We start from the raw sequence: 11,927 nt of genomic DNA, 5'->3' as shown, positions 1-11,927 counted from the left end.
TATGCTACTGTGGTAGCGGGTGCTTGATTGCATCATTCATTACTGTCACCTTGCCGCGAGATGCCTGGAGACAATCGACGCCCGGGGGATTCGACGCAGGTTGGTCCGGCCGGTGCGTCTTCCAGCGTCCCATATTCGGGCGCTCCGGGTGCGTTCCCTCTCCGCAGGCCATATAATCATAAGCAACGGCTCATGTCGAGATTGTCTAGGCCCCGCGAGTGATGGCGCGCAGACCACCAAATCACGAAGACGCAGACGCCTGGCTGATGGCGACAGTCACGCGGGGAATCAATCATTCTATTTTGTCGACTCCACTTCATCATCCAAAGAGAAGCGGGCTCATGTGATGCGGCATCATGTCCAAGAGAAAAGAAAACAGCGCAAGGTGTCTCATGGTACTATACCTACCGAACATCTTCAAGAACTATCTTCCTGGCCGGCCGGGAAGGATTCCAGGTATGATGCAGACCATCGAAAAGAGGCGGCCTCGGTCAGTGCGCCTGGAACCTTAGTCGACCAGGACTCTTCGGTATGAAAGATCAATCTTTGCTGCAATCAACACCTCCTGTCTGGCCAATATGGCAGACATAGGCAGAACAGCGCTGACGCTCGAGATGTCTAGCTCCCCATTAGATTCTCAGCTGTGAAGCCGTATGTGGCGCCCACAATGCCATTGCAGATAGGCTCACCAATGACGATGCTTGATGCATCTCGAAACGACCCTTTCTCGACTCTGCCAATGGCCCATGATCCGGAGGTCAGAGAGTTGGTAGACTACTGGACAACCAAATTGACTTACTGGTCTGGTCAGAATTCATATGTCAAGAATCAAATGTTCCGAACGGCCATGGAACATCCTATATCCTTCCAGGCGGTCATCTTAGGATATTGCGCCCGGTGGAAGGCCCAAATCCATGGAATTAGCGACAGCGCAGAAGTTCAGCGGTATGTCGGTCAGGCTAAAAAGCAGATAGACGAAGCCCTCTCTGGTGCTCTGCCCGTGCCAAAACCCTCGTTGGTCTGCGCCATGACCGGAATGGCTCTCGGGGAGGAACGATTCGGCAGCAAGGAAGACAGCCGAGCATACCTTGATCAAGCTGTTCATCTCATGCGGCCACGCACGGGATCCGATATGCCCGTGGAGGCATTCCTCCAATATGTGCGATATATCATGCCACCTAAAAGCACATTGATCGACCCTTCGGACCGGCGATGGCTGGTCACGTTTCTTCGCGGAGCCGAAGATCTGATGCAAAAGCATAGCGATCCGGTATATCAGATTCAAGCCCCCCGGAGACGCCATGCTTTCCAGATGGAGAGTCCTTTGTTCTCATTATTATCCAGCGGGCCGCGGCCGTCGCAGGTGCCACTTGAGTCTCGCATGTATGTGGTCCGTGATTCCCAGACCCAGGAGGTCAGCCGCACCGCCGCACTTATCTATGTCACGGCGGCACTCTGGGGTTTCAATGACTCCCCGGGAAAGACCGATCGGTTTTTGGCGTATTTGCAGGCGATCGTGGAGCAACACGAACTCGACCGACACCCGGCCTGCGAAACTTTACTCTGGCTGTTACTGGAACAGGGCTGCGACGCCGACCTGCGCGAACCCGAACGCGCCTGGTCGACCGGCGAGCTGCTTCGTATACACAAGCAGTTGCGGCCCGACCTCCAGTTTCATTTTAATGAAGTCCTCATGAGCTTCTTGACCTTGCAGCCTCCGATCCGAGGAATCGACGTCTTCGAGAAGGAGCTAAACGCGAATGTCTAGTAGTACATCATAACAATCAAGGCACTGCATTCAACCAGTTACTACGACACCCAATACTATTCTACTGAAAATTCTACACTGAGTTGCACCTTGTCAACACCTTCTATGAGGATGTATACAGCAGGACAATCTCATTTGTCAGGCACTCAACGTGGTTGGCTTGGCCGGACCCGGCAACCTGGGTTGCGCTGAAATGTAATCGTCATCGAGCGGCGGGAGAACCATGGCGGAGCTGGTGGACCACCGGACGGGCCAAGGGAGCAGGGGGAGTTTGGGAACGCGAGATGACCCGCTTGGATTTGATATCACAAAGTCGCCCTCAAATCCGTGACCGAATGCGCTCGAGCGCGAATCAGAATTATTAGTGCGAAGCGCGCGAATGCTTGGGTGGAGTCGTGGTCTCGAGGGGGAAGCGGAGTACCCAGCAGGGCTTTCTCCGAAGTCACCCTCTGCCCTGTGGTCCGCAAACAGGTACCTCGAGGTACCCACCATGTCGGGACTCTTTCGAGTCTCAGCAATCGCCGATCCCGATGAGACCATGAATCTCACGATGATCCGTATCATGACGATGTCACACTAAACTTCCAAATGCTGATGGTACCTCCCCACGGTTCACCAGGCATTCCACTCCCTCTGCGACATGGCAAAAATGTATTGAAGAGGTCCGGGGTGCATCACGATTTTGGCACTCGTTTCAGCCCTTATCAGCCACTCCTTGGCAGTCCGTGTCAGGGAGAAGAGAAAAAAATAATTTGGGTAGTTCAGCCACTGGCCCATGGGTCAACAAATCCCGGTCAATAGCGCAGCCCGCTAGCTACCTCTAGCGTACTTTGACTAGCCCGATCGATTGGGTCCAGGTCAGCAACGCATGGCCCTCGGCGATCCTTTGGGCGATTCCTGCAGCATGGAAACTCAACCTTCGGGATGATCTGTCCGAAGAGCTAGCTCGGTTAGAGAGAGCTCTTGCGTGTGCATCCTGCTGAGGAAAAATAGTCCATGCTATCCAAGCTCGCTCGGAGTATGCAAGAGAGCAGAAAGCAGAAAGCAGAAAGCAGACAACAATCAGAACTCAGAACCCCTGGATTCCCCTATCGGAGATGACGCGACACATGCTAAGGCACATTTCCGAGGAACTTCATTTTCAATGGGACAAGTCTGTGTTTGCCTTTACTTTGCGTATGCATCCCTTGCGGGGCGCTGTGCTCATCGACTTGCGCTGATGTGGCTCGGTGATGTGGCGGTGTCGACTCGAGTCCAATATGGCTGCGCGCGGCGTGCAGCGTGCGCCGTGCAGTATAGTGTGCGGCGTGTAAAATGGGCGCAATATAGTCACCCATGGCGAAACGAACACGCGCTAATGATCTCATGGAGTCATCGATCATTTGAGCTCGAAGAATGGAACGATCTCAAGCGGCTGATCCAGCGCGGGCCCAAGTCTGGATTGGCCGCTGACTCGCTACGGGAGGAATCAAAGTGGAGAGCGGCGACAAGGGGAAACATTGGAGTCCCTCGCTAGGACGGAGCGAGTACAGTAAAGAAAGCTTTTTTTTGGGGCGAGCGAACGAGTGCGCGCAGAGGCGAGAAAAAAAAAATTGAGAGGCGCGGTTACATACACGTCGCCCCCGGGATCGCCGATCGTAGTCGAGATGCCCCTCCCCTGCAGAGCTTAAACACCTTTCTTTTCCTCCCTATTTTCTCTCGCCATCTTCCCACCCCCAATTCGCCTGGGAATTTCCGACGCCCATCCTCTCTCCCGTTGTCCCTTTCTGCGCCCAACTCTCCGACACGTGCAGTATTAGAGGTAACCTGTGCAGCCAAGCTTCGACTTTCGAGTTTCGACTAGTGCAGTCGCAACTTTCATCATGGCAGACCACCCCGGTGGCCTTCACCGGCTGCTGGCCCGTGCCGTAAGTGCTGTTCTTTGAGAATTGAATGGCGTCAACATACTAACAATGTTCCGATCAGAGCGATGACCCGAGCGCGACGTCTAGTTCCGCGTCCGCGCTGGTCTCGACACTGATCCCGGCCATCGTCGTGGCCGTGGTCATGGTCATTGTGTTCGTCATTCTGCGTAAGAGTCAGCGTCGCATGTACATGCCCCGAACCTACATTGGCTATCTCAAGCCCTGGCAACGCACCCCCGGTTCCCCGACCGGCCTCTGGAACTGGATCACGTCGATGTACCAGCTTCCCGACACCTATGTTCTGCAGCATCACTCCATGGACGCCTACCTTCTCCTTCGCTACCTCAAGCTCATCTCACTGATCATGTTTGTGGGCTGCTGGATCACTTGGCCCGTGTTGTTCCCCGTCAATGCCACAGGTGGTGGCACCGGTTCGGAATTGGACCTTCTGAGTATCGCCAATATCGGTCAAAACTCTTACGGACGTTACTTTGCCCACTGCTTCATCGCGTGGATCTTTATCGGTAAGATTTCACACTTTCAATGCATTGGCCCTCTATATTGACACTCGTTTCATAGGCTTTGTCTTCTGGATGATCGCCCGCGAGCACATCTTCTTTATCAACCTGCGCCAGGCCTACCTGTTCTCGCCCTCCTATGCCAGCCGCATCTCGTCACGTACCGTTCTCTTCACAGCTGTGACCAAGGACTACCTCAACAAGGACAAGCTGCGCGCCATGTGGGGTGCCGAGAAGGTCAAGAACATTTGGCTTGCCACGGATACTAGCGAACTTGAGGAGAAGGTCCAGGAGCGTCAGGATGCGGCGATGAAGCTAGAGGGCGCCGAGACCAAGCTCATCGTGATGGCCAACAAGGCTCGCAACAAGCAGCTGAAGAAGCAGGGAACTCTTGAGGATGGCAACACCGAGGAGGAGGGCCTTGGCCAGTTCGACGACGAGTCTGGCTCTGTCGCTGCTCGCTGGGTTCAGGCTAAAGACCGCCCTACGCACCGTCTGAAGTTCCTAATTGGCGAAAAGGTCGACACCATTAACTGGGCTCGCTCGGAGATTGAGCGTCTCACCCCTGAGATCGAGGAGCTGCAAGCGAAGCACCGTGCCGGTGACGCCAAGCTAGTGACTTCCGTGTTCGTAGAGTTCTACCAGCAGGCCGATGCCCAAGCTGCTTTCCAGTCCGTGGCTCACAATCTGCCCCTCCACATGGCTCCTCGCTACATCGGCCTCGACCCGACCCAGGTCATCTGGGCCAATCTTCGCATTAAGTGGTGGGAGCGTATCGTTCGTCACAGTGCCACTATTGCTTTCATTGTCGCCCTTATCATCTTCTGGGCTATCCCTACCGCCGTCGTTGGTGCTATCTCCAACATCAACTTCTTGGAGGAGAAGGTTCCTTTCCTTCGTTTCCTCCAGCACGTCCCCTCGGTCATTATGGGTGTCATCACCGGTCTTTTGCCCACCATTTTGATGTCCGTGCTGATTGCGCTGGTCCCGATTATCATGCGATGTATGTCAAGCCCCTCTTCTGTCTTCTAGTCGGTTTCATGCTAACTTCTGTCTCCAGTGATGGCGAAGTGGGGTGGTGACCCCAGTCTGGCAGCCATCGAACTGACTGTCCAAAACTGGTTCTTTGGATTCCAGGTGGTCCAGGTCTTCCTGGTGATCACTCTGGCCTCTGCTGCTACCAGTGTCGTCACCGACATCATCAATCATCCCGATAAAGCCGCTACACTGCTAGCCCAGAAGATTCCGCGGGCTTCCAACTTCTACATATCCTATATCATTCTCCAGGGATTGTCTTTCAGCGCTGGTGCCCTGCTGCAGATTAGCGGGCTGATCGTTGGCAAGATTCTGGGCATGTTGCTTGACAGCACCCCTCGCAAGATGTACAACCGCTGGTCTAACCTGGCTGGCCTTGGATGGGGCACCGTGTACCCTGTCATGACGCTGTTGGCTGTTATCGGTATGTTTCTCAACGACATGTTTGCTCGACTGCGAATCTCATTCTCTTCACAGGTATCATCTATTCTTGCATCGCTCCTCTCGTCATGGGCTTCGCGACCATTGGTCTGTATCTGTTTTACTTCGCCTACCGGTACAACCTCCTGTACGTGTCCAATGCGAGCATCGATACTCAGGGCAAGTCCTACACTCGTGCTCTGCAGCATCTCACCGTCGGCTGCTACATCCACATGGTCTGTCTGATCGGTCTGTTCGCCATTGCCAGTGGCTCGAGTCGCATTGCCCTGGGTCCTCTGATCTTGATGATCATCTTCTTGATCTTTGTCGTTCTGTTCCACATCTCGATGAACAGCGCCATGGACCCGCTCATTCACTATCTGCCCAAGAACCTCGAGGCCGAGGAGGAAGCTCTCCTCGCTCTCGACCGCAAGAATCTGAACGACTCCGTCGATGAGCAGTCCCATGCCGCTGCTCCCGGCGGCTCTGGTGAGCGGAACGGTATCTCCAGCATTGACAGCGGCGTCGCCAATGTCGACAGCGAGAAGGGTCTGGCCCAGACTAGCTCGTCGTCCACTCAATCCAAGCCCAATTTCTTCCAGAAGTGGCTGCGTCCCGACCTGTATGCCGACTATGCCACGCTCCGCCGCCTCGTCCCGGGCCCGCTTGAAATCCAGTCCTACCCGGCCGAGGCCGAGCGCGACGCCTACTGCCACCCCGCTGTGACCGCCGGAGCTCCTCTGCTCTGGATTCCCCGTGACCCGCTCGGCATCAGCCGACAGGAAGTTGCTCACACGTCGCGTGTCATTCCCATCACCGACGAGGATGCCTTCCTCAATGAGAAGTGCAAGATCACCTGGAATATGGAGAAGGGCGAGCCCCCCATCTACCAGGAGAAGATTTCTTACTAAGCCTACTAGGCAAGGAACGTGCTCGCATCTCCAAAGCCCTTTGCATTGGATAGGCATAGAGTATGCGTACGTCTTGGATCTGACCTCTAATTTATTTTTGATACCCAGTCGACCCGATCAGGATTGATTGTGGTCGGCTTTGATATGGGCCATTGCTTGATTTGCTCCTTGTGGGGCATTGCCTGAAACTCATTGGCAATTGTGGTGGCTTTTTTGGGAATTGGATCATGGGCTCATCTCGTTATGATTCTTTCTTTCTTTTCTTCTACCTTTTTATTTTCATAATCTGTGGCTGATGTTCACGCGTCATGTCCCTCGTAATGTTTGAAAACGGTGCCATAAGGTGAGACTTGTTCTATGCTTTATGAAGTTACATGCAAGGCAGGTGTATCATATTCAATATTCTTTTCTGTTGTGGTTCGTAGACAGTCGTAGCGCTTCTTAATACTCGTGCACTGGGGGATTGATTGCCTTTTGCATGATCAAGTCCCATTGTACTGCCAATTGACGATACTGTCGAATCCCAACACTCAAAAGTAGACTACCTAACAAACAATATACGTGTCCGGCAGAGAGAGAATATTCCACTTGGTGGATGTAAGGAGCAATCTGTCTATACCTAGGAGCCAGTAGGCCCACATCCTTATTGAAATAATCCCAGCTTTAATGATATATATTTGCTTTGGACGTTAGTTGCCCGTAAGTCATTCCATACTACAGGGTCCTCAACCAATCCTGGAAGGATCTGCGCCTTGTAATCCCTAGTTGCATTTTTTTTTCAAGTGAATTAGTGCTCAGTCACATGCTTTCTATCCCATACAATCCAGCCCTACTATGGCTTAGATACTTTCCAACAATCAACCTCTATCACGCACCCTCGGGCTATGAGAGTGGCAGCATGCCACTAAATTGCGCAGCCCCCTCGATGGGACTCACCCACTTCAAACGCCTTTCAGTGTATAGCTCCGCCGCAGGTTTCCGTTCATTCAACATTTCGATGTCATCAAATATTCCCGCCCGGATGATTGTAACCTCGTCCGGGTCTCCGTTAGGTTTGATCTTCCGTCCAAACAGTGGCGAGCCTATGATTATCATTAGCGGCATTCTGTCCAAAGATACTCCGATAATACCGACCACAGTCCGAGCAGAAATATCTCCTCACATCATTTCCACTATCCGATGTCTTGGCCGCTTCCTTCGGACTCCCAGAGACTTCCAGTCCTGCAGTTTTAACCACATAGTTGTGGGTATAGAGGGACCCGGTAAGCTTGCGACAATCGAGACAGTGGCACAGTCCCTGGTAGAAAATAAGATGAGGTTAGGCTCACAAACGTCGAGAGCCTGTGGACTACACTAACCGACGTCAGAGTCGGGCCATTGTATTCGATTCGAATCTTGCCGCAGAAGCAGCCGCCGACAGCCATTCTGATAGTGTAGTATGGGCTGCAGAAGCGTCTCACCGAAGAAAACTCGGAGAGACGCGTAAGTAGAGGGCTATCTATCTAGGGAATATCTACCCCGCCAGGTTGACTTGTGACTAAGCACTTGATGGGGGGCCTTAAGTCAAATATTGATACCGAATATTGTAAAGGTGTATCCTTCTTGCTTACCTTCTGTATACGCATTCTCTAAGACCCTGGCTCGGTGACCCCGTTGGCTACATGTATGTATGTAGACTCAGCAAGTACTTCGTCTCTATACTCCTGTCACCTCCGACAACAACAATAGTTCAATGCACTTCGCACAAAACTACCCAATCTGCGAAGCCTGCAGTAGGTCCGTACAAGAAGCGACGCACTACGTACATTAGGTCTGCCAGGACCGGTAGTACGACATCTGCGCAAGAATACGAGCCGAGCCTGCCACTCGCTGCATCGTACTTTTGTCCAGTGGAGTTCAACTCCGCTGGTCCAGTTAGAAGGGTCGACGAGGACTGCACATATATGCATACAATGGTGATGCGACTGTGCATTCAGAATTCCTTGATTCTATTAAGCTAGGTTTTAGATATTGAACTCTCCTCCCAAGCGATGAGAGGCAACAACCGGTATCATTCACATACTCTGCCCTTGGTAGATCTTAGATTTCCGTATGATGTCCCTAGATACTTAGCCATCACTGCCGCAGATATCGAGTGATCTTCACAGGAGAAGCACAATCCCTGCTCTGCGCCCTGACAGGCAGACGCGGAAATGAGTTCAGCGGCCCTGGTTATACGCCACGTCGATCGACGCTGTCAGAATTGAAAAGCAAGGACACGTAACCCCTGCGACTTTGAGCAACCACATCATTGCACAGAGAGCAATTTTCTGAAGGAGAAGCATACCTGGCGCGACCGTCTATACTGCCACAATTGATACGACAGCTACAGCGACCGACTCAAGCCTGATAGAGTGTGAACTATGATTATCCGAAACAATTCCAAGTCCGCAAAATCTGTCGACCGACTACTTTAGTAGCCTGGGCGCTCTGTATATGCGCAACGCGCCGAGACAACGGCCATGCAGCCTGAGCCGCGCATACATCGTCGCATGCAGAATTGTTCCATGCTCTGGCTGGCTGGCTTTATTGCTACGCAAGCCTGGACTTGGATGTATTGGATACTCTGAGGGTGGAGCAGGTACCAGTAATAGTCGAGTGTATATTGACTCTCTGAAGCGAAGGAAGAGGTCTCGATCTTCAAGTACATATGGAGCACCAGGTATCTCACTCGAGGCCGGAGACGAGGCCCTGACTCGACGTGGTCGTTGAGGTTGCAGGTAGATCGAGAACGAGAATGCCTAGGAGATCCTTGGAAAATACCCAGACAAGACTTGATTTCGCTAGTGATGGATAGATACTGGATGATCCAGTCAAGGAAAGGACCGGACCTGGTGGCCAATGCGGATAGAAACCACAAAACAAACGCCTTCAACGCCATGCGCAATGTGGTGCTCGGACCAATGCAGAATGATGGACGGGAGAGTGTATCAGAAAGACCGCAGGAAAACGACAATAGGAAAACCCTCAATTCAGACAAAAGTGAGATAGAACAAATCCAATCAAAAAGGGGGTGAATATATGGGCGCTGATGGAAGCACGCGCTGAAAAGCCGCAAATCAAGGGTGATCAAGATGTAAAGACCAAGATGAAAAAAAGATGGATGGTACCTCGGGAATGTGAGAAATATCGATGGTATCAACCGGCGGCAATGCTTTTGCTGGAAATGGCTTCAACGCACGCTAAATCGCTAATAGAGGATGGGCAGTTGTGACGGGGATTTCTCTTCCATGAGTCTGCTCTATACTCGGATTCGCGAGGCCCGGAAGGCAGAGAGATCGAGCGACTCGGCGGAGATGGAGGACCCGTCGTCGACTTCGATCGCGCCGGCCACGGTGGTCGTCGGCGTGGTCGTAGCGGGCTTGTTGGGGGTGGCGGAGATGGCGGCCAGTCGAGCGAATCGGGCCGCGGTCGGGGTCTGTGGTGGTTTCGCGGATTCTTCTTTCTCAGCTGGTTGTGATTCTTGCTGTTGCTGCCGCTGTTGCTGCTGCTGCTGCTTCTTCTCTTCCGCGAGACGGGTGACTTCGTTGTTGGCCATGTCCAGGAGCGTCTTGAACTTCTCCTCCACGCCATTGAGCTCGGTTCCACAGTCACCGGAGCGCAGCACCTGGTATGCGGCTGTTTCGCACAACCCGTGTGCCAGCTCCAACTGCTTGTCGGTAGAGTCGAAAGGCGATTCCTTCGCCGCGGTGGTCTCAGGCCCGGCCCCGGCTGCGCTGACCAGACTGGCACCCGTCCGCGCGCTGCGCACCGCGGCCAGCCCGGCGAGCGGTGACTCTCCACCACCGGCCGTGGCACTGTTGAAATTTGCGGTCCGGTTCAGCAAGCCCGCGCGGAGACTAGTGCGCGGCATGGCAGACATCTTGCCGCGGCGAATATGGTTCCTCGCAGAGCCAATCTCCTTGACTAGGTCCTCAAGCACCTTTTGCGTGTGACCGTCGTACTCAATGATGACATTGTGCCGAGTGCTGACGAAGGCACAGTGTTCGCTCGAGTCGATGGAGGAAGTCTCGTCTGGGCCGCGCTTGCGGCCTGCTTGTTGGGTTGGCGCGGGCGTGTCCTTGGTGGCACTCGTGGTCGTCACGGCCTCGGCAGCATCGACGGCCTCGGGGTTAGGGCTTTCACGTTGAGCGATCGGGACGAAGTCGTCGGTGTGGATGGAGCAGACGGAGCTATTCTTGCGGCGGCGAGGCTTGAAGGCGGCGTGCCGTCGGTAGGCCTCTGTGTATTCGGCATGTTTGGCGGAAGTGTGAGCGGCGAGATCAGAGACGCGGGTGATCCAGGCCGGTAGGTTGGTCTGCAGGTGGGAGAAGGCTCCCAGCGCATCCATCGAGGCCAGAGCCATTCCCAAGTTCTCTGCAATAAATGAGTTTCTCCAATCCAAATGTTTTCCTCGTGGCAGCGGAAAGATAGAGTCGGATATAGACGTATACTAGTATCAACAGGCGTGGTTCGTGTCGTCGTGAGTCGTGAGCGCGGAGGGTGGATCAAGACACGGAGTGGCGGATATCAGTGCGAAGCGCAGGGTCCTAAACCACAGCAGCAACTCGAAGTCTTCTGCAGCGCAACGAGACGGTGAGGATGGAGTCTGGGGAGGGGTTGGAGAGAGAGGGAGAAGAGGACTCGGGGCCGGGGACGGGCGAATATTACGAAGCAACGCCAACAACTTTCCCAAGTGGGTGGAAGTCACCTCGGAGGGCGTACGGACCTCGTTCGGGCCGTACTTTTGTCGGGCGTGTAGGGGCCGCGGGTGGTATTCGTACGGTATTGGCGGGAAGGGGGGATGCTCATTTCCCCCGATTTCAGATTCTGCGCCGTTCCCTCGCAGAGTAGATGTTCTCTATTACAATCAGGTACCAGTCATCTACAGGCTCTACTTCCACCTTTTTTCCGGATTTCTGGCGGCTTCTGCGATATCCCGCGTTCTTCACAAGGAGCGGTGAGCACGAAGGATTTCACTTGCATGCATCTTGGAGGAGGGGTGTCAAGCCCATCCCCACGTTCTGGGATGCCCATGCTAGAATGTCCGACTCGTTGATTCCGCCTAGCTAAGAGGGCATTGCATTCCAGGCGTTGAGAAGAGCAGGGCAGCCTATGCCTATGCAGCCGCGAGAGTGACAAATAACCCCGTTTATATATGTATGTATACATGTCAATCCTAGGGTGACGGGAGACTCGCAGCTTCTTCTCTTTTGGGAAATGCCACGCTTCTCCTTTCTTCCGGCTCAACCAACCTGTATACATGATGCAACAACAGCTAGCCCTGGCAGGGCCTCGCAGGCGCCGTCTGAGAGACATCTCTGGATGTTTGCCCGACTATCCTAACAGTAGC

The 11,927-nt window shown here is 53.6% G+C and overlaps 4 protein-coding genes across 4 annotated transcripts; 2 read left to right on the top strand and 2 right to left on the bottom strand.

The window, feature by feature from the left end:
* Positions 1-60: 60 nt before the first annotated feature.
* On the top strand, positions 61-1,768 carry N7459_002971 (uncharacterized protein; the record flags this gene model as incomplete). Its single annotated transcript, XM_056942156.1, has 3 exons — positions 61-148; positions 210-529; positions 623-1,768. 3 exons carry the CDS (start codon positions 61-63, stop codon positions 1,766-1,768), a joined length of 1,554 nt encoding a protein of 517 aa, XP_056802039.1.
* Positions 1,769-3,630: 1,862 nt separating this feature from the next.
* On the top strand, positions 3,631-6,556 carry N7459_002970 (uncharacterized protein; the record flags this gene model as incomplete). The annotated part of the gene is made up of 5 exons (XM_056942155.1): positions 3,631-3,675; positions 3,734-4,196; positions 4,252-5,193; positions 5,251-5,649; positions 5,703-6,556. The coding sequence occupies 5 exons, from the start codon at positions 3,631-3,633 to the stop codon at positions 6,554-6,556; spliced, it is 2,703 nt and encodes a 900-aa protein (XP_056802038.1).
* An 882-nt stretch (positions 6,557-7,438) lies between these two features.
* N7459_002969 (GFA family protein) lies at positions 7,439-7,980 on the bottom strand (the record flags this gene model as incomplete). Its single annotated transcript, XM_056942154.1, has 3 exons — positions 7,439-7,638; positions 7,691-7,853; positions 7,915-7,980. 3 exons carry the CDS (start codon positions 7,978-7,980, stop codon positions 7,439-7,441), a joined length of 429 nt encoding a protein of 142 aa, XP_056802037.1.
* Positions 7,981-9,836: 1,856 nt separating this feature from the next.
* N7459_002968 (uncharacterized protein) lies at positions 9,837-10,940 on the bottom strand (the record flags this gene model as incomplete). The annotated part of the gene is made up of 1 exon (XM_056942153.1): positions 9,837-10,940. One exon carries the CDS (start codon positions 10,938-10,940, stop codon positions 9,837-9,839), a length of 1,104 nt encoding a protein of 367 aa, XP_056802036.1.
* Between the last annotated feature and the right edge of the window lie 987 nt (positions 10,941-11,927).

The sequence above is a fragment of the Penicillium hispanicum genome (genome assembly GCF_028827665.1).
Source record: "Penicillium hispanicum strain IBT 35686 chromosome Unknown utg000003l_segment0_segment0, whole genome shotgun sequence".
Taxonomy (NCBI): Eukaryota; Fungi; Ascomycota; class Eurotiomycetes; order Eurotiales; family Aspergillaceae; genus Penicillium; species Penicillium hispanicum.
Note: the sequence above shows the minus strand (reverse complement) of the source record. Positions and strands in the feature narration are given on the sequence as shown.